Source organism: Neovison vison, chromosome 11 (genome assembly GCF_020171115.1).
Source record: "Neovison vison isolate M4711 chromosome 11, ASM_NN_V1, whole genome shotgun sequence".
NCBI lineage: Eukaryota > Metazoa > Chordata > Mammalia > Carnivora > Mustelidae > Neogale > Neogale vison.
The window spans coordinates 176,556,675-176,579,417 of record NC_058101.1 but is presented as its reverse complement, the minus strand read 5'-3'; the positions used below and the strand labels follow the sequence as shown (position 1 = coordinate 176,579,417).

The following is a 22,743-nucleotide window of genomic DNA, read 5'->3' as shown; positions in this document are numbered from 1 at the left end:
TTGGATTATTTGTTCTTTGGGTGCTGAGTTTGCTAAGCTCTTTATAGATTTTGGATACTAGCCCTTTATCTGATATGTCATTTGCAAATATCTTCTCCGATTCTGTCAGTTGTATTTTGGTTTTGTTAACTGTTTCCTTTGCTGTGCAAAAGCTTTTGATCTTGATTAAATCCCAACAGTTCATTTTTGCCCTTGCTTCTGTTGCCTTTGGCGATGTTCCTAGGAAGAAGTTGCTGCGATTGAGGTCAAAGAGGTTGCTGCCTATGTTCTCCTCAAGGATTTTGATGGATTCCTTTCTCTCATTGAGGTCCTTTATCCATTTTGAATCTATTTTCATGTGTGGTGTAAGGAAATAGTCCAATTTCACTTTTCTGCATGTGGCTGTCCAATTTTCCCAGCACCATTTGTTGAAGAGGCTGTTTTTTTTCCATTGGACATTCCTTCCTGCTTTGTCGAAGATTAGTTGACTTTAGAGTTGAGGGTATATTTCTGGGCCCTCTATTCTGTTCCATTGATCTATGTGTCTCTTTTTGTGCCAGTACCATACTGTCTTGATGATGACAGCTTTGTAATAGAGCTTGAAGTCTGGAATTGTGATGCCACCAACTTTGGCTTTCTTTTTCAATATTCCTTTGTCTATTTTAGGTGTTTTCTGGTTCCTCAATCATACCTTCTAATCATCTCTCTTTCTCTCCCCCCTCAGGGATCCCAATAACTCTGACATTGGAACATTTCATGGTATCATTGATCTTTCTAAGTCTGTTCTCACAGGCTTCTAGCCCCCTGTCCCTCTCTCCCTCAGCTTCCTTCTTTTCTACCAGCTTATCTTTTAGATCACTAATTTGTTCTTATGCCTCATTTACCTTGGATGTTAGAGTATCCAGTTTAGACTGCATCTAATTCATAACATTTTCTAGTTTGGCCTGATTAGATTTCATTTCTGCCCTTAGAGATTCTATATTGTTACTAATGCTTTTCTCAAGCCTAACTATTGACCTCACAATTGCTACCCTGAAGTCTATCTCTGACATTTTGGTTATATCCATATCCATTAGATCTGTGGCAGAGGCCATTGTTTCTGTTTTTTTTTTCTTTGTTGGGAGATCCTCCTCCTACTCATTTTGTTGAGGGATGGTTAAGAGAATGTGCAGAGTTCAAAATATCAAACACAACCCAAGCAAGATGCATCTTAAGAAAATCTGGAGTGGTCAGAAGTCACCACTGAAAAAGCAAAGCCAAAATAAAACACAAGAATAAAATTTATAAAATTTTAAAATTAAAAAATGTAAAAATTTAAAAAAAAGAATAAAGGGGGCAATCTCTCAGTGTGGACAAAGTAGGGTGTTTAAGTTGTTCCTGGGAGTATTTTGTTCTGTTTGTTAGAGTACACTACTTCCCAAAATTACAGGGAAAGTAAAACTTGTATATATACAAAGGTAATATTGAATAGGGAGAAAAGGACTACCCTGAAGCATATATATTTAAAAAAAATACAGATGTGGAAAAGACAAGTTAAAAAAAGCTACTATGAAATATAAGTTGATATATTGAACATGCAGTTGAAATTAGAAAAAGGTAAAAAAAAAACAAGAAAAAGGTGGAATGTAGGTTATATATTGCTAAGAATAAAAAGAAAAAGAAACTTGTATCTGAAAAATAAACAAGCCATAAGGCAACGACTGGAGCTCAATACGCTATTTTCACCAGTGTTGGGATTTTACAGTTTAATAGGGACACTACAGTTGTCGTCCTCTTGTTCTTCTAGTAGGTCTTCTGGGGGCTGGGCCTGCTGTTGTTTCTCAGGCAACCCGCTTGGGCAGATTTGTCCTGCCTCCTGTTGGGAGGATGAGATCAGTGGAGACTGTTTTTTTGAGATTTTGTTCTCTCTGCTTTGTGTGCCTTCTTGAGGGTCAGAGCAAAAATGGTCACACCCAAACCTCTGGCCCAGAGCAGAGAAATTAAAGTTGGTTGTTTTTACTGTACCCTCCAGGACAAACCTTCTCTGTTTCTCTGTGTACTGCAGAAAGCTGCAGCCTCTCACAATTCATGCCCACAGTGATTCTCTGAGGTTGTCCCAGGGGCCTGGGAGTATCCATGCCCTTTGTGTTTCTAAAACTGCCCAGGGCCCCAGGCTCATGCATGCACCTGCAGCTCCTGGATCCTGCCTGGGCACTGCACTAAAGCCCTTTCCCAGCCATTACTGCTGTCCAGACCCTGGCACAGGACACTTTTGTGCTCTGGTGTTATATCACTCTCCAGGAGCCTGTTTATGGAGGCTCCCTCACCCTTCTGTTTATCTTCCAATATATCCCTGAAGCTTCATAACTCTGCTCTTCCTACCTTGCGACAGGCAGCACTTTTCTGCTTATAGAGATCTAGATATATATTCTTACATCTCAGGCTGATTTTGTGGATATTCAGAATGGTTTGGTAGATATCCAGCTAAATTCAGGGGACTGATTGAAATGGGGTCCCTACTCTTCTGTTATCTTGCCTCCCCCAAAGCTACCTGAGCAACTTTTTAATGCTAGGTAGCTATAAACCTCCTTAGCTGTCACATTATTAATTTCCAAAGTGAGTTTATTTCTACAATGATTATTGGAATTATGTACTGTAATTTATATGTTTTTTTTTCTTTTAGCTTCTAGAGGTGGTCCATTTGCTTGTTATGAGGAAGTAAATACAAGAGGAGATAGATATGGAAACTGTGGCCGAGATTTTTGCAGTAATCCGTACGTATTTAGAAATTTATAATTTTGTTTGGGATATAGGTTATATATTGCTAAGATCCTAGAATATATGGCATTTTATCATAGGTTTCTTTGTTTTATGATCTGAACTGAACAGTATTATCCATTTCCTACAAATGATATGTATTCAGTGCCTATAATATTACGACAATGATATTTGTAGTGAGAATTATTGATTTTATTTTACTAATGAAAGAATTGAGGACTGATGATTTGCTCAAATTTAAGAAGCTAATATAAGACAGACCAGGGCTGTCAGGTTGCAGGTATCATTAATTTTTCCCTTAGCACACAGACTCACAGAACAAAAATGACCATATCATACATAAATCAGTGTGATTAGAAAGTTTTCTGAGAGAATATTGTTGACACCTGGAGTTAAATTTGTAAGACTTTTTTTTTTTAAACATAGGTATATCAGGAATCTACGTTATTTCAGTAAATAATAAGAGAATTTTTTCTCTGCCCTATGATTCTAGTAATCTTCTATGTGGAAAATTAGTTTGTGCCTGGCCACATAAAACATTAATATCACGTGCAAATTTATCCGTGATTTATACACATGTCCAAGATGAAATGTGTGTATCTACATTTCGACCCAATGAAAAGTTACCTAAAAATTCATGGACAACATTTGAAAATCCTGAAGATAGAGATGATACATTTGTACAAGATGGCACTGTGTGTGGTCCTGAGATGGTAATTAGAACTACAAAATTTCAAGTGTTTTAACAATTATTTTTTATAATACACCAGGCAATTCATTGTTAAACAGCTTTGTTGAAATATTGTTTACTGTAATAGTCATTCATGATATATACAATTTATTGCTTTTGATTAATGTACCACCACATCCAGTTTTAGAACATACTATAACTCTTGTCCATAAGCAACATATCCAATTTTCCCAGTTATTAACATCTAATAGTAATACAGTACATTTGTTATATTTAGTGAACTAGCAATGTTTATATATTATATTAAATAAATTCCACACTTCATTCAGATTTCTTTTGCCTAATGTCTTTTCCAGGATTCCACCCAAAATACCATATTGCATTTATCAATTTTGTATTCATAGACTTCTCTTGACAGTGACGGTTTCTCCTAATTTCTTTGTTTTTGATAGCCTTGACGTTTTCGAGAACTGGTCAGGTATTCCGTAGTATATCCCTCATATTAAGATTTGTCTGCCGTTTCTCTTATGATTAGACTGGGTTTATGTATTTTTGGGAGGAAGACCTCAGAGGTAAAGTATCTTTCATCATATAATTATCAAGTGTTGATGTTAACCTTGATCACCTGGCTGAGGTAATATATGTCAGATTTCTCACTGTTAAGGTACTCTTTACTTCCCTTTCCATATTGTACTTCCCTGAAAGAAGTTACTTTGCATAGCCCATACTTAAGGAGTAGGAAGTTATATTTCACTTTCTTGGGGGCTCAGTAGTTACATAAATTATTTTTAATTCCTCTGCATCAAAGGTTTGTCTGTTCTTTATTTATTCAGTCATTTATTTGTAACATTGTAGACTCTTGGATATTTATGTTATTATGGTCTGGGTTATAATCCAGTACTACTTTATTGATTTCATTGTTCAAGTTTTTCTAGCTTTGGCCATTGGGAGTTCTTTCAGTCAACTGGTGTCTCTTTGGCAAACTCTTAACACTGTGAGAGGTTTTTTTTTTTCCTTTTTTCTTTTTGAGTGCTTCCTTACTTTATAGAATCACAAGATCTTCTACATTGATACTGAATGTTTCCTGCCCCAGTTCCTAAAATCAGCCATTCTCCAAGGAACCCTGGTTCATTGAAATGGGAAATAGTATTTGGAAACCAAGATCTAGGTATTAATTTTCCTTTCTGCTATTGGGAGTGTCACTTTTGGCCCCATCAATAGAGCTAGGAAATGTATATCTATATCTACATAGGATTCAAGCATATGAAAACATGATACATATACATGAATATATGTGTATATGTATACATGTATATATACTCACACTCGTATCCTTATATACATTTCTATATATGTATATCTACATTACAAAGCATGAGGTCAAAATTATACTTTCAAATTGAATCCACAATATAGGTTTCATTCTAGCCTTGTATCTTTTCATATTTTTGACTGTTTTCTATGATAGTGATATACTTTGACACTTTCTTTGACAGTTACCTATATAAATTCCATCCTTGGATGTCTTTGGAATACACATTAAACTATCTCAGAATTGCTAGCTCATTCCACTGTGAAATTTTTCTTGCCTTTATCCTGAAGTGTATGTAAAAATATTTTATTTAAGAATTATTTGGGGTTTATTCATTTTTCTTCTTAATGTGGTTATATTGTTCATTTGAAAAACAATAAGTTTTTTTGATTTCTCCCTGTCCTGTTCATTTTATTTTAGCTTAGTTTCTGATATGTGAAATATAAAATGATTTTTAAGATTTAAAACTATAAGGGCAACTGGGTGACTCTGTCAGTTAAGTGCCCAACTCTTGATTTTAGCTGAGGTTGTAATCTCAGGGTTGTGAGATTGAGCCTAGAGACTGGGTCTGTGCTCAGTATGAGTCTGCTTGTGTGTTTCCCTCTGTTCTTACCCCCCACACTACTATTCACATGTGCCCTCTTTCTCCCAAATAAATAAAATCTTTAAAAAATTTTTTAAAAAGATTCAAAACTATATATAGTTATACTCAGAGAATTATCCATTCCCATCCCTGTAAACCCTGTAAACTTTCTATCCATTCTCATTTCTCCCCTACTCCCAGTAGAGAAACAATTAGTTTGCATTATTAGTTTCTATTATTGTAGTTTTTTAGTTTTAGCTATCTTACCTTTTATTTGTTGCACAATGTTGCACAATGGAACAGATATGTACATTTCTTATACCTCCTTTGTTAAACAAAAAATAGTATTACATACTATAAATGCTTTTGAACTTTTTTTTTTGCTTAACATATTTTGTGGTGATTAATTTACATCAGTTCTAAAGTGCTTCCTTATTTTATATTTTCTGGCTGAATTATATTTGATTTATTAAAATTAATGCAATTATTCATTTTGAAATAATACACACACATCAAAAATGACTGGAAAATACAGAAAAGGAAAAAATCATTCATAGTATTATCACCTAGAGATAAATTCTCTTTATATTTCAGAACATGTATTTCCAGTATTTTTTGTGCTTATAGCATTTTTTCACTGTCTTAATATTATGAAATTAATATAAATATAAATTATAAAGATACTATATCTTTGAATAATTTTTGAAATGGAGAAAAATATAAAGAAGGAAAACCATTACACAAAATTTGTTTACACAGAATTAGTCACAGTTATTGGTGATTTTTTTTTTTTAAACATGTTGAATTTTGTTGTTACATCTTTTTTTTTTTTTTTTAAAGATTTTATTTATTTATTCGAGAGAGAGAGACAGTGAGAGAGAGGATGAGCGAGGAGAAGATCAGAGAGCGAAGCAGACTCCCCATGGAGCTGGGAGCCCGATGTGGGACTCTATCCCAGGACTCCAGGATCACGCCCTGAGCCGAAGGCAGTCGTCCAACCAACTGAGCCACCCAGGCGTCCCTGGTGATTTTTTTTTTAAGATTTTATTTATTTATTTGACAGAGAGAGATTACAAGTAGACAGAGAGGCAGGCAGAGAGAGAGAGAGGGAAGCAGACTCCTGCTGAGCAGAGAGCCCCATGTGGGACTCGATCCCAGGACCCTGAGATCATGACCTGAGCCGAAGGCAGCGGCTTAACGCACTGAGCCACCCAGGCGCGCCTTGGTGATCTTTTTTTAAACTTTTTAATTTTGAAGTAACTATACTTTAATGGAAAGTAAAATACATTAGAGAGGTCCTCTCTATCCTACACCCAGATTGTATTAATATCTTTAACCTGTAAAATAAAAAAAACAGGAAATTGACTTTGATAGAAACCTTATTTAGATTTCATCTTGTTTTACAAGAATGTGTGTGTGTGTGTGTTGTCTGTGTGTAGTTCTGTGCAATTATATAACATGTATAACCATGAAACCACTATCACAGTCAAAATACAAAACTATTCCATCCACAAAAATGGACCTCCATCATGGTTTCATTTTGTAGTCATACCTTTCCCTTGTATACCTAATGCTCTGTTCTAATGAGTTCTCTATCTCTATAATTCTGTCACTTGGAGAATGTTATATTAGTAAAGTTATCTAAAAATCTCTAGAGATTAGTTTTTTTAGCCAGCATAATATCCTTGGGATCTATCTAGAAAGCCACATGTATCAATGGTTCATATTTAGTGTTGAAATATTCCATTACATGAATACACTGTAGTTTGCCTAACATTCATTCTTTAATTAGTGTAAGTTTTTATATTTTTATTTTATTATTATGTTCAGTTAGCCAACATATAGTAGTATATCATTACTTTTTGATGTAGTGTTTGATTTATTTGTTGCATATAATGCCCAGTGCTTATCGCAACAAGTGCCCTCCTTAATACTCATCACCTCACTATCCCATCTTCCCACGTCCACCTATCTGAAACCCTCAGTTTATTTCTCAGGGTCCAGAGTCTCTCAAGGTTTGTCTCCCTCACTGATTTCTTCCCCCTCAGTTTTTCCTCCCTTTGGTCCTATGTGCTATCCACATATGAGTGAGACCATATGATAATTGTCTTTCTCTGCTTGACTTATTTCACTTAAAGAAATAGGTCTATGTTATCTTGGCTCAACTCAAAATCATAATGAATTGTTATTTGATTATTGTGCCATTTTAAAATATTTCCTATAAATTCTACTTTATAATTTTTTGGTCCTAAATTTTTGTGTGTGTGTGTGTATGTGCATGACTTCCTAACACCATAGAAATACAAGGGACTATAAAAGAATATTATAAAAAATTATATGTCAACAAACTGTACAACCTAGAGGAAAAAGATGAATTCCTAGAAACATAAACTACCAAAGTTGAACCAGAAAGCCCACTGCCATGGTACTGGCACAAAAACAGACACCAGAAATAGCAAATTTGAACAACCTGATTGCCAGAAATGAAATTGAATCAATCAGTAGTCAAAAAAATCCCCCAAAACAAGAGCCCAAGACCAGATGGCTTTACAGGTGAATTCTACCAAACATTTAAAGAAAGGTTAATAACTAGGGGTACCTGGGTGGCTCAGTGGGTTAAAGCCTCTGCCTTCGGCTCTGGTCATGATCCCCGGGTCCTGGGATTGAGCCCTGCATCAGGCTCTCTGCTCAACGGGGAGCCTGCTTCCTCCTCTCTCTGTCTCTGCCTGCCTCTCTGCCTACTTGTCTGTCAAATAAATAAATAAAAATCTTAAAAAAAAAAAAGAAAGCTTAATATCTATACTTCTCAAAATTTTATAAAAAATAGAAATGGAAGGAAAGTTTCCAAATTTATACTATGAGGCTGGCATTACCCTGATTCCAAAACCAGATAAAGTCACTACAAAAGAACTATGGCCAATATTCCTGATGAACAACTCAATAAACATCCTCAACAAAATGTTAGCAAACCAAATCAAACAACGTATTCACCATGATCATGTGGGATTTATTCCTGGGTTGCAAGGGTTGTTCAACATTGGCAAATCAATCAACATGATATTGTAAATAACATTGATGTAAAAAACATCAATAAAATAAAAGATAAAACCCATACGGTCATTTCAATAGATGCAGAAAAAGGATTTGATGAAGTACAACATCCATTCATGATAAAAAACCTTCACAAAGTGGGTTTAGAGGGAACACGACTCAACATAATAATGGCCACATCTGAAAAACACAAAGCTAATGTAATATAATCCTCAACGGGGGAAAACAGAGCTTTTCCTTTATGGCCAGGAAAAAGACAAGAATGTCCTTTCTCACTTTTATGCGACATAGTACTGAAAGTCCTAGCCATAGCAATCAGGCAAGAGAAAGGAATAAAAGGCATCCAAATTGATAGGGAAGAAGTAAAACTTTCACTATTTGCAGATGACATGTTCTATATACTGGAAGAGATTATGCTGAATGAAATAAGTCAAGCAGAGAGAGTCAATTATCATATGGTTTCACTTATTTATGGAGCATAACAAATAACATGGAGGACATGGGGAGATGGAGAGGAGAAGGGTGTTGAGGGAAATTGGAAGAGGAGGTGAAGCACGAGAGACTATGGACTCTGAAAAACAACCTGAGGGTTTTGAAGGGGTCGGGGGTGGGAGGTTGATGGAGCCAGGTGGTGGGTATTAAGGAGGGCATGTATTGCATGGAGCACAGGGTGTGGTGCAAAAACAATGAATACTGTTATGCTGAAAAAAAAAAAAAAAAAAAAAAGAAAAAAGAAAGCCCTGAAGACTCCACCAAAAAATTATCAGGACTGATAAATGAATTCAGTGTGGTCACAGTATACAAAATCAATGTATAGAAGTCTGTTGCATTTCTAAACACTAAAAATCAAGCAGTAGAAAAGAAATTAAAACAATCCCATTTACAGTTGCACCAAAAATAATAAAGTAGCTAGGAATAAACTTAACCAAAGAGGTGAAAACTTGTACTCTGAAAACTATAAAATGCTGATGAAAGAAATTGAATATGACACAACGAAATGGAAAGACATTCCATGTTCATGATTGGAAGAACAAATACTGTTCAAATGTCTATACTATCCTAAGCAATCTACAGATTTAATGCAATCCTTATCAAAACAACACTTTTTTAAAAAACAGAACTAGAAAAGAACAAAAGAACTAAAATTTATATGGAACCACAAAAGACCCTGAATAGCCAAAACAATCTTGAAAAGGAAAAATAAAGTTGGAGGTATAATTCGAGACTACAAGTTTTATTACAAAGCTGTAGTGATCAAGACAACATGGTACTGGCACAAAAATAGACACCTAGATCAATGGAATAGTATAGAAGCCCAGAAATAAACCCACAATTATATGGCGATCTTCCAACAAAGGAAGAAAGAATACCCAATGGGAAAAAGTCTCTTCAACAGTCTTGGGAAAATTGGACAGCTATATGCAAAAGAATGAAACTAGACCACTTTCTTACACCATGAACAGAATAAACTCAAAATGCATTAATGGCCTAAATGTGAGACAGGAAACCATAAAAATCCTAGAGGGGAGTACAGGCAATAATTTCTCTGACATGGGCCATAGCAACTTCTTTCTAGATATGTCTCCTGAGACATGAGAAACAAAAGCAAAAGTAAACTGTTGGGACTACATCAAAATTAAAAGCTTCTGCACAGTGAAGGAAACCAACTAAACTAAAAGTCAACCTACAGAATGGGAGAAGGTATTTGCAAATGACATATTTGTTAAAAGATTAGTATCCAAAATATATGAAGTATTTATACAACTCAACACCTAAAAACCAATAATCCAGTTAAAAATGGGCAGAAGGCATAAATAGAAATTTCTCCAAAGAAGACATCCAGATGGCCAACAGACACATAAGAAGATGCTTAACACCAGAGATCATCAGGGAAATGCAAATCAAAACTACAATGGGATACAACCTCACACCTGTCAGAATGGCTAAAATAAAAAATTCAAGAAACAAGTGTTGGGGAGGATGTGGAGGAAAATGAACACTTGTGCACTTTTGATGGAAATGCAAACTGATGCAGCCACTCTGGAGAACAATATAGAGTTTTTTCAAGAAGTTAAAAATAGACCTAACTTATGATCTCATAATCACAGTACTGTGTATTTACCCAAAGAACATAAAAATGTGAATTCAAAGGGATACATACTCCCTAACATAGCAGCATTATCAACAATAGCCAAACTATGGAAGGAGCCCAAATGTCCATCGAATGATGAATGGATAAAAAAGATGTGGTAGATATATAATGTGGAATATTATTCATCCATCAAAAGAGTGAAATCTTGCCATTTGCAATGACATGAGTGAGGTATAGTGTATTATGCTAAGTGAAATAAGAAAAGTACAAGACAATTTTGTATGATTTCACTCATATATGGAATTTAAAGAAGCAAAACAGATGAACATATGGGGGGAGGAAAAAAAAGTAAACAAACCATAAGAGACTCTTAAAGATAGAGAACAATCGGGATTGATGAATGGAAGTGGGTGGAGATTGGCTAGATGGGTGATGGGTAGTAGGAGGGCACTGGTTTGTTATTTTTCTTTTTAAGGGTTATTTATTTCAGAGAGAGAGAGAGACAGAGAGAGACTGTGCATGTGAGGAGGGGTAGTGTGGAGGGAGCAAGGCAGAGGGAGGAAAGAAAGCCTGAGGCAGGACTTGATCCCAGAACCCTGTGATCATGGCCTGAGCTGAAATAAAGAGTGGGACACTTAACTGACTGAGCTGCTCATGCAGCCTCATAAGAGGGCATTTATTATGATGAGCACTAGGTGTTGTATGTAGGTGATGAATCACTAATTCTACCCCTGAAACCAATATTGCACTATATGTTAAGTAACTAGAATTTAAATAAAAATTTCAAAATAAAGAAACAGGAAAACAGAATTAACACATAATATAGCATAAAATAATTTTTAGATTATTAGAAAGTTCTGACATTTATTAAAACAATATATCTGATAACAGCTTAATATTCTAATTAATTCTATGAACTATTAACTCCAAGAGCTACAATATGAAAGTTAATTAAAATATTTTTAAACTTTTCATTTTATTGTATTGTATTTTTAAATTCAAGTATAATTAACTTAGAGTGTTACATTAGTTTCAGGTGTACATTCCCCCATTTCCCTTCTACACTTTTGGCATCAAGAGTTTGTTCTCTGTAAGAGTCTGTTTTTGATTGTCTTTTTTCCCCTTTGTTTTGTTTCTTAAATTCAATGACTGAAAGCATATGATATTTGTCTTTTTCTGACATATCTTTCTGAGGGAAAGTCACAAGCTGTGCTTGCTAAATTCAAATGTATTTCTATATAATACATTTTAAAAATAGTCCATGGAAAAAACCCAAAGTTTCTATCACATCTTGCTCATCTGGAAGCACATGGAATACAAGTATGATCTGAGGTCCCTCTCCCCTTGAATTCTGAAGGATATTGGCTCAAATCATTTTTTCCAGGGTCCTGGTCATCCTCTTTTTGCATACATGGCTGTTATTATGATCCAAAGACAAAATTCACTCAGAAAATAACTCTTTGACAAAGTACTGAATTTACTGAATTTTTTTAATAATTAGGAAAAAGGCACAAAAATTAATTCCATAAATTAGAACAGTGTAAATTCACACATTAAACACTCTTTTTCTTTCTTTTTTTTTTTTTTTTAAACACTCTTTTTCTTTGGAGGCCTTTTAGCCATCATAGTTGGGAGTCTCTCATTGCCTTATTACTGCATATAATTGTCTGTTATTCTTGCTGTTCTCCTTCTCATCATTTTTTTCTCATGGAATAGTGAACTGTCTTCCTGTGCTACTCATACCCATGATTTTAAGATTCCAATCTCCCACCTCATAGTTCTCAACCTTAGTTGCTCGGATGATCATGTGGACCCTGCACCCAGAGATTTTGATAGAAATGTCTCAGGTGGAGCCTGTGCATAGGTATTTTTAAAATGCTTCTTGGGGGAATGCCTGGGTGGCTCAGTCAGTTAAGCATCTGCCTTCAGCTTAGGTCATGATCCCATGTTCCCATGATCCATGGTTCTGGGATAGAGTTCTCCATCAGGCTTCCTGCTCAGCAGAGAGCCTGCTTCTCCCTCTGCTTGATGCTCCCCCTGCTTGTGTGCTAGCTCTCTCTCTCTCTCTAGCAAGTAAATAAAATCTTTAAATGCTTGGATAGTTCTGGAGCTCAGGAACTAGTCAAATTATTTTTCCAGATATTTCCCTTTTTAAGTGGACTTCTAGTGCTAGGTGGTAAGAAAATAAAACTAACTTCTCACATATGGTTACATCTTTAAAATCTGAAGGCTTGTAGCTTATTTCACATTTATTTCAATGTTTCGAATTATTACTTTATTTTACTTTTTGTATTTTTATGCCAATTCTTGATAATATGAATTCTGAAACTCTCTTGAATTTTTCTTATGTATTATCTGTACACACAATCTGATTGTGTGACTATTCTTCACTTCCTTTTGCTTTCAGTATTGTGTCAAATTTGTGTGTGTAAAAGTTCAATACCAGATAACAGATGAGGAGTGCAACTCTACTTACTGCAATAGCCACGGAGTAAGTAATTTCAATTTTCATTTTAGCAAGATACTTTGAACAATGCTATAAAACAGTTTTGAGATTAAAAAAAATTATTAAGATGATTTTCATGCTGCTTGGTGTCGTCTAAGAGTCTATAATTTATAACTTCAATCTTATTTTCTTAAGAAATGTTGCTAAACTATTTATTAGAGAATATAAAGTAGAAACATTTTAGATGATTCTGGATGTATGAAGTGTTAGGTAAATATAAGGGGTAGATGTGCTATATGCACCATGTATTGTTACATAACAAAAATGATCTTATTTTCACAGAAAGAAGGTAGAAACTGGTAAACAAAGGTCATTAGAAATTTTTTCTAGTCTTGCTTGTTAATTCAGAGTCTGGGCTGTTCTGTGAAACTGGCAACTAAATGATAATTAGTGGCATGTTACTGGTAATTGATAGACTTTAGGTCTGGCTATGGAAAGAGTTGAAGAATTTTTTTATTTAAATTACTTTGTCAGCAGAAGTTAAGTATACTTTCTTAAAGTATGGACAATATTGAGAGAAAATTTTTGAAAATTTATTTAATTTGTCTATTTAAGTTAAATGAATACATTCTCTGAAATAAATTCTCTGTTGAGTAAGTATAGAATATTTATTGGTCTCTAATGAAAATCACCTTTGTCTCTAAAAAATAATTGTTCTGTTTTCTGATTACTCCAGATTTGCAACAATTTAAATCATTGCCAGTGTGAAAAGGGGTTTGATCCTCCTACATGCCTGCAGAAGAAGGGAGAATTTGGAAGTATTGATGATGGGCACAAGGCTCCATCTGGTTTGTGTCTTTCAAATTTTATTAATCAAAGACAATTATGTAAGAGAAAAAAATTAAAGTATAGGTTCCAAGCTAGGTTACAAAGCAATTGATACCAAAAACATGTTTTTGTTTTATTTGTAAAATTTTTAAAAATCCAAGACAGTAGAAGTTTTTTCTGTACTTTTAAAATATCAACATTGACATTAAAAAAAAAACAAAAAACATTGACATTTATATCAACATTGACACAAAAAGTGTACCCAGATTAGGCAGTATAAAAGTAGAAATTCCAGTGCATAAAATTTGACTAGTTAATTTGGATTGTTCACTTTGGATTGTCTCATACATTTCTGGTTTAAAATAATGTTTGTTAGTAGTCATTGTTATATTAATGCCACCAGATTCCTTCAGGCTTTTATTCCTTTTTGCTGCACTGTAAGGATTCCAGCGCAGTCTTTTGAACTATCCTCTCTAGAATCTCTCCTGTGGGGTTCATGAGTACTATTTTGAGATTAAGCAGTCCTGGCTAGGACTGAGGATACCTGGGGGATATTCCCTGGTTTTAGAAGATATTGGAGCCCACCTAGGATAACCTGGGAGCAGAGGCTCTCTACCCTCACCCCCTTTCCTCTTGGGGCATATAAATATTGAAACTCCTTGGCAGATCTACTTGAAGCTTGGATACTGGGAGAAGGTGTAGCTAGGATGACCAACTTTTTATAGAGTTAACACTCAGCCACATTAGACTGTGTATCAGACCAAAAAAAAAAAAAGGAATAATAGTTTAACACGTAACATAATTCTAAACATATATTATTTTCACATAAATGTGTAAAATAGATATTTATTTAAAATTACATATTGTGTATTAGTGATTTTTATTACATAAACACTATTATTTAAGTACAATAATACTAGTTATCAGTGTGTACAACCAATTAAGAAAATAATATATATGAGCAAAAATGTAACAATATTTTATAATGACAGTATTTTATAATATCTCCCTTGAAATAGCAATTTATATTTACCTCTTTTTAAAAAGTCTTTACTGGATATTTAAATTTTGCAGGCTATCTTACTGTATATTATTAAGATTCATAAACATAAGAATTTTCAAAAGGGGAATATAAATATAAGAAAAATTAAGCTTGCCCTATATTTAATAAAAAATAACAATGACAGTATTCTCTTCCTTCCTTCCTTCCTTCCTTCCTTCTTTTTCTTTCTTTCTCTTTTTATTTCTTTTTACTAATGAATCATTGAATACTACATCAAAAACTAATGATGTACTATATGTTGGCTAACTGAACTTAATTTAAAAAATCTTTTTTTAATAAAACATGATTCTCTTTGTTTTATGATATGGTCAGATATCTTTTTGGCTCTTTCTGTTTCCTTTTCCAACTTCTCTGTATTGCTTGCAGCCTTTCAGATATCCTTCCTTTAAACAGCAGCAAAGTGGAATAGAGTCAAATGTACAATTCCTTTTGACTTGAAGCTCTGCTTTATTAAGCCACATTCCTGAATTCAGGTGTCAGTCTATTGTGATGGCATCCATGAAGATCTCCTACAAAGCATTTGAACATCACATACCTGTTTTTTTCTTTTTTAACTAGACACAGCAGGGTTTTAGGCTTGTAGAAATTATTTTTCAGATCTCCAAAAACATTCATTAGCTTTGTTTCTGTAGGTGTCTTCTAGTAGATCAGGTACCTAGCAGTCAGTTTCTTTTCATGTTTAATTCACCATATAGGCTGCCCATTTCAAAAATGCTCATCATTTTTAAGCACTCTGAATCACATTGGATGTCAGAAGTTGTATATTTTTTTCTTTAGGGAACATGGTTGAAAGCATAGAGGTAATTTGCATTTGTGAAATCTAAGTTGAATTACAAATAAATTTCAATTTTAATAAAAGTCTGAGAAGGTCCTGTTTCACTGCTTGCCTTTTTCTAAATACATTTTTTGAGTTCTGAAGCAGTCTGTTTCCAAAAATATGAGTCATAGGTACAGTCAGTTCATTTTCTCCCCCCCTAAGATTCACAGATTGGCAAATTGTTTCAGAGAAACAGCAAATAAATTCTGTTTTTACTGAAACCTTTCTATTTTCCTCTTCAATGTACTTAAAAAGTAAAGAAGTACATTCTTATTGTCCAGCCTTTCAAGAACAAGATTTTATGCCCGGCCAGTATTCTAACACATCTCATATAGCTTGTAACACTAAGAACCATCTTATATGCATCCATGTCTTAGGAAGCCATCGCCTTCCCACTTTATAAAGTTTTGAAAAATCTCAGGGTGCCTGGGTAGCTCAGTTGGTTAGGCATCTGCTTTGAGATGGAGTCATGATCCTGGAATCCTGGGACTGAGCCCCAGATCGAGCTTCCTTCTCAGTGTGGAGCCTGCTTCTCCCTTTCTCTCTGCCCCTCCCCCTGCTTGTGCTTTATTATAAACACACTCTCTCTCTGTGAAATAAATTAATTTAAAAAAATCCCATTACCAGTTTCCATACCTTTTGAGGAAACTAAAAGTGACCAAAAGCTTTAATCAGGAAAGCCTATATATCGTAAGCATCTCACACTCCATTCAGTGTTGTGTCCATGGTGTGTAGGATGTTTAGTGGGTAAGATCTTTTCCTTTTCTTTGAGAAGAAGCTTATCGACTGAATGGGATTTGCAGAAGTTTACATTTGGACTGCCTGCTAAATATACATGTAGATCAACAAAGTCTAGTTTGGATTTGAGCAAGATTAAATTTTTTTTCTGTAATTAAAATCTGTGTAGAAATTAAACTTATTTTAAACTTCATTTTTAAAATCAAATTAAGAACTGGGGGAATATTTTGCTGCTTTATTCATTTGTTAAGATATGACAGTTATTGCCACACTTAAGGAGTCAGCAGATATTATAACAATTCTCACATTTTTCTCCCACAGGACATTTGTAATGCAATCTGTGAATCCAGAAATGTAGCTTCACTTGGTTTTGTAAAACAATGAAGGGAATGAGTGATAGGGCAGTGCATGTTTGTTCCTATGGTATGCCAAAACTAATGCTAATTTGCTAGGTATTTTTGTCAGGACATTGGTGTCTTTCAGGGAGAGAAAAGAATTTTTTTAAATTGGGAAACAAAAAGATGCAGTTGATTTAAAATTACATGCTTATTTTATCCAAAAAATTTGTGATTCAACCTCCAAATATGCTTTCACAACACCTTTTCCACCATACCTATTCCAAACTCTTTTTTTAATTGAGATATAATTGACATATTATGTTAGTTTCAGGTGTACCATATAATGATTCAATATTTGTATACATTGTGAAATGGCTGCTGTAAGTCTAGTTAGCATCCATCACCGTACATAGTTACCTTTATTTTTTCTTATGATGAGAACATTCAAGGTCTATTCTCTTAGCAACTTTCAAATATGTAATACAGTATTATTTACTATAGTTACCATGCTGTACATTGCCTTCCTAGGAATTACTGATTTTAAAACTGAAAGTTTGTATCTTTTGATCCCTTTCATCCATTTCACTCAATCCTCCACACCACTGGCAACCATTAGTATGTTCTCCACATCTGTAAGCTTGATTCCACATATAAATGAGATCATATAAATATATTGTCTTAGTGTCTGACTTATTTCCCTTAACAGAAGGCTCTCAAGGTCCATCATGTCATTATGAATGGCAAGATCTCATTCCTTTTTATGGCTGAATAATATTCCATTATTATGACATAATACTATACCATTATCTACATATGACCACATTTTATTTATCCATTTACTGGTGGACATTTAGGTTGTATCCATATCTTGGCTATTGTAAATAATGCTGCAGTGAACATGGGTGGATCATATATATTTTTTTAAAATTTATTTTTTATTTTCAGCATAACAGCATTCACCACTCTTGCACCACACCCAGCGCTCCACGCAATCCGCGCCCTCCATAATACCCACCACCTGGTACCCCGACCTCCCACCCCCTGCCCCTTTAAAACCCTCAGATTGTTTTTCAGAGTCCATAGTCTCTCATGGTTCACCTCCCCTTCCAATTTCCCCCAATTCCCTTCTCCTCTCCATCTCCCCATGTCCTCCATGCTATTTGTTATGCTCCACAAATAAGTGAATGGGAGAAGATATTTGCAAATGACAGTACAGACAAAAGTTTGATATCCAGGATCATATATAGTTTTGAGGTAGTGTGTTCATTTTCTTTGCCAATTGCTGGTTCATATGGTAGTTCTATTTTTAATTTTTTAACCTCACCCTCCATACTGTTTTTCATAGGAACTGCACAACTTTATATTTTTACCAATGGTGTTCAAGGATTCTTTTTTCTCCATATTCTTGCCAACACTTGTTATTTGTCTTTTTGAGAATAGCCATTTTATTTTTTATTTAAAAAATTATTTATTCATTCGAGAAAGAGACAAAGCATAAGCAGGGCAAGAGGCAGAGAGAGGGAGAAGTAGACTCTCTGCTGAGCTGGGAGCCCAATGCAGGGCTTGATCCCAGGACCTGGAGATCATGACCTGAGCCAAAGGCAAATGCCCAACCATCTGAGCCATCCAGGCACCCCATGATAATAATCATTTTAACATGTGTGAAGTGATATCTCTTTATGGTTTTTATTTGTATTTCCCTGATGATTAGTGATATTGAGTACCTTTTCATGTACACATTGGCCATTTGAATGTCTTTGGGAAAATTTCTATTCATTTCTTGTGCCCAGGATTATTTGGGTTTTTTTGCTAGTGAATTAAATGAATTCTTAATATATTTTGGATATTAACTCCTCATCAGATATATTGTTGGCAAATATTTCCTCTCATTCACGGGGTTACTTTTTGATTTTGTTGATGATTCCATTGTTGTGCAGGTTTGTAGTTTGGTGTAGTCCTACTTGTTTGTTTTTGCTTTTATTGCCTTTACATTAACTGTCAGATTCAAAAAACCATCACCAAAATCAATATCAAGGAGCTTGCTACCTATGTTTTCTTCTAAGAGTTTTATGGTTTCATGTACATTCAGGTCTTTAAAACAGTTTAAGCTAATATTTGTTTATCATATAAAAAAGTCCAGTTTTATTCTTTAGCATGTGACTATCCAGTTTTTTAAATACCACTTATAAGGGACTGTCCTTTCTGCCATTTTATATTCTTGGCTCCTTTGTTGTAATTGACCACATATGTGTGGGTTTATTTCTGAATCCAAAATATTTTCATCATAATGTATAATATGCTCTCTTTAGTTACTTCTTTCTTTTTTTTTTTTTTTGAAGATTTTATTTATTTATTTGACAGACAGAGATCACAAGTAGGCAGTGAGGCAGGCAGAGAGAGAGGAAGGGAAGCAGGCTCCCTGCTGAGCAGAGAGCCAATGTGGGGCTCAATTCCAGGAGCCAGGGATCATGACCTGAGCCAAAGGCAGAGGCTTTAACCCATTGAGCCACCCAGGTGCCCCTAGTTACTTATTTCTTAAATCCAGTTTTATGTGTCCTTCCATCTGTCATTAAAGATAGTCATTTAGTCTTCATGATCAGTGATGTCTGGGTCATAATGGTTAGTATTTTAATCATTCTGAATATCATTATCCTAGGAAACATGATTACAATATTTACAAAATGAAAAATTAAATTAGTCCTCTTTTGACACAAAGCACAACAACCAATACAAAGACTAAGTCAAAGATGGACTACTAATGATTTCAATACCCTTGGGTTGCACACTTAAGTCACATTACTCAGAATGAATCACAAATTAAAATTGTTGAGATCAGCTGTCAGAGTTAAAAACAGAAAGTACAGAAGACAGGTAATTTATGCTTTATTCATTTAACACCAAAACAGTGTTGCTTTCACTCCTTATTTTTTTAAGCTTCCATATGGATTTTCTTTTTTTGCTTCAACCCTCCAAACCAGTGCCATAACTCAGAAAATTTCCCATCTCAGGTATGGATTATTCAGTATTTGAGACTTTGCATATGACAACTTGGATCGTTCCAGGCAAATGTTCATGCTTTGTTTCCCAAGGTCACTCTGGGTCCTGATGTCAGTAGAATAGTGGTTCTTGAGCCTGGGATCAGAGGAAAACTTACAATCCAGCTAGTTTCATTTTAATCAGCTGCCAAAGAGTCTGTCTTCATCCATGTATTCTGGGGCTTGTAGATGTACTCTGAAAGCCCCGGGCTGGTATGCCATCTGGCTGCATGCATTTTCTGTCCCCAGTGGTTCTTCCTGGGGCCCTGTACCCGGACAGAGATGAGGCCTGGACTCAAAAAGGGGGAAGCTCTTGTGATGTCAAATGCGTTTTGGAGCATACAGATGAGAGGCAAGGTGATCTTAAGAAGCCCAGTTTCTTTAACACCTTTATTCTATTTATTTTGTATATCACTGAGTTAACAAAATATGACTTGGAAAAAACTAAAACTATGGAATTCAGGATGGCTTTATTTGTAATCAGTTCATTATCAACTTTATTAATCAAATTTGTTAATATTTCATGGGTCTTATCAAAGAATATATAACCATTTTACAGCATGACATATATAGATATAAGAACAAAGATGTACATATGTACATAATGGAATATATATATGTGTTTATGTGTGTGTTGCCTGTTTGCACATTCTAGAATCTAAATTCTCCTATATTTTTGTCTACTTGTCTACTTAATATATAAAATCATAGAGTGTGTTTTAATTTCACATTATAATTGTTCTTTCAAAAATTTTTTATGTAATCCTAACTCCAGAAATTACCACCAATAATACTATACATTATTCTTGATTTTCAGGGGTTATTATCAATCTTTTTACTCCATGACAAGCTTGTAGTAAAAAGAAATTAATTTACATCTCTTTAATTTTCATGAAGCTTCCCATTTACCTATGATTATAGGAAATTTATAATTCTGCTGTGTATTGCTCTTGCATCACACTTGGCAATCTATTTTACTAATATTTTTGACCCTTTCTAACATACACACATTTATATATGTATGTTTACTTGTAAAATACACATAACTTAAAATTTACCTTTTTAACCATTTTTAAGACTATAGTGCAGTGGCATTAAGTCCATTGTTGTGCAACCATCATCCACCTCCAGAATTCTTAATCTTGCAGAACTGAAAGTATATATTCATTAAATGATAACTCCCCATTCCCTTATCCCTAGGTCCAGGAAACCACCATTCTACTTTCTGTGTCTATGAATTTCACTACTTCTGAGACTCTGTATAAATGGAATCATACAGTATTTGTCATGTTGTAGCTGGCTTATTTTACTTAGTACAATGTCCTCAAAGTGCATGTTGGAACATGTGTTTTTTAAAAAAAATTTTTTTGGGGGGACACCTGAGTGGCTCAGTTGGTTAAGCAGCTGCCTTTGGCTTGGGTCATGGTTCCAGCATCCTGGGATCAAGTCCTTCATTGGGCTCCTTGCTCCATAGGGAGCCTGCTTCACTCTCTGCCTCTGCTTGCCACTCTGCCTGCCTGTGTGCTCTTTCTCTCTCTCTCTGACAAATAAATGCATAAATAATCTCTAAAATAATGTTTTTAAAATTTGAGAGAGAGAGAGCACAAGCAGTGGGGAGGAGCGGAGGGAGAAGCAGACTCCCTGTTGAGCAGGAAGCCTATTGAGGGTCTTGATTCCAGGACCCTGAGATCATGACCCTAGCTGAAAGCAGACACTTAACCGACTGAGCCACCCAGGTGCCATAATTCCCTTTCTATTTAAGGCTGTTAATATTCCATTATAGGTATGTACTACATTTTGCTTATCCACTCATTTGTCAATGGATAATTGGGTTACTTCCAAGGTTCAGTGATTGTGACTAATGTTGCTATGAACTTGGGTATATTAGTATCTGAGTCCATGCTTTCAATAATTTGAGGTATATACCTAGATGTGGAATTGCTAGGTTATATGGTAATTCTATGCTTAACTTTTTTTAAGAATCTCCATATTGTTTTCCACAGAGGATGTATTATTTTGCATTCCCACCAACAGGGCACAAGGATTCCAGTTTCTCCATATCCTTGCCAAAACTTGTTATTTTCTGTTTGCTAAATTGTAGCCATCCTGATGGGTATAAGCTGATAACTCATTGTGGTTTAGATATCTTTATAGGTATAGAATGAAATATGGATCAGAAATTACCTTTTGCATTTTAAAAAATATCATTTTATAGAAAATTGTTATCAGAAAGTCTTCCTGTCATTGTATTTTTAACTTGTTACTTTTTACATGTAAAAGGAGCTTACAGATTTTTGTATATACATTTTATCAATGGACTATGACTATTTTCAAGTATTTTAGTTTTTAGGGCAGTTAATTGATGTAACTGCAATTAATAATTTTGCCACATCTTTTTAATAATAATTTTTCTTTCCTCTTCTTTAGTTAATCTCTACCCCCATCTCATAATTGCCCTGGGTAATCCTTTTAGAATAAAAAGATATAATCACAAAAGAGGTGATCATTATTTTACTCCTAGGGAAACTTCCAATATTTTATCATGAAAAACAGCAGTGAGACAGGCATGGACTAGACATTCTCATTCTGAAGAAAGATGTTGGAAGGAAGGGATGACAGATCCCAGTAAATACAAAACCTAGCAAGCTAACTTGCATTAGAGTTTTAAGTTTCAAGAATATTCTCTTTGGCTTGATATTCTGTCCTCCAGGCCCCCTGTAGTGACAGCATCACCCCATAGCCCTCAGTGACATCCACCCCTACCCTTCTGGCCCTGCCCACACAACAGTTTGCAGCCTTTCAGGCACTGGGCTGGGGCAGGCTAGCTGAAGCCAAGGAGGGAAGTTCCTGGGGTTGTGATGGGCAAGAAAACCCTGATCTCTGAATTACCTTTGGGGCATTCTTCTCTCTTCTTGAAGAATGAAGTATAACAGCAGTGAAATGACTGTATTGTCCCATCCTGTTCCCTTTGGTTGAACCTGGCAGGGTTTCTGCCTTCATAATCCCATCCCTA

The 22,743-nt window shown here is 34.9% G+C and overlaps 1 protein-coding gene across 1 annotated transcript in view; it reads left to right on the top strand.

The window, feature by feature from the left end:
• LOC122890378 (disintegrin and metalloproteinase domain-containing protein 5-like) overlaps positions 1 to 22,743 on the top strand; it is a 143,399-nt gene that overhangs the window by 99,654 nt on the left and 21,002 nt on the right. The window contains exons 13-16 of the mRNA XM_044226003.1: positions 2,642 to 2,732; positions 3,230 to 3,449; positions 12,873 to 12,956; positions 13,648 to 13,759. Coding sequence (XP_044081938.1) covers positions 2,642 to 2,732; positions 3,230 to 3,449; positions 12,873 to 12,956; positions 13,648 to 13,759 — 507 coding nt within the window. The remainder of the gene's footprint in view (positions 1 to 2,641; positions 2,733 to 3,229; positions 3,450 to 12,872; positions 12,957 to 13,647; positions 13,760 to 22,743) is intronic.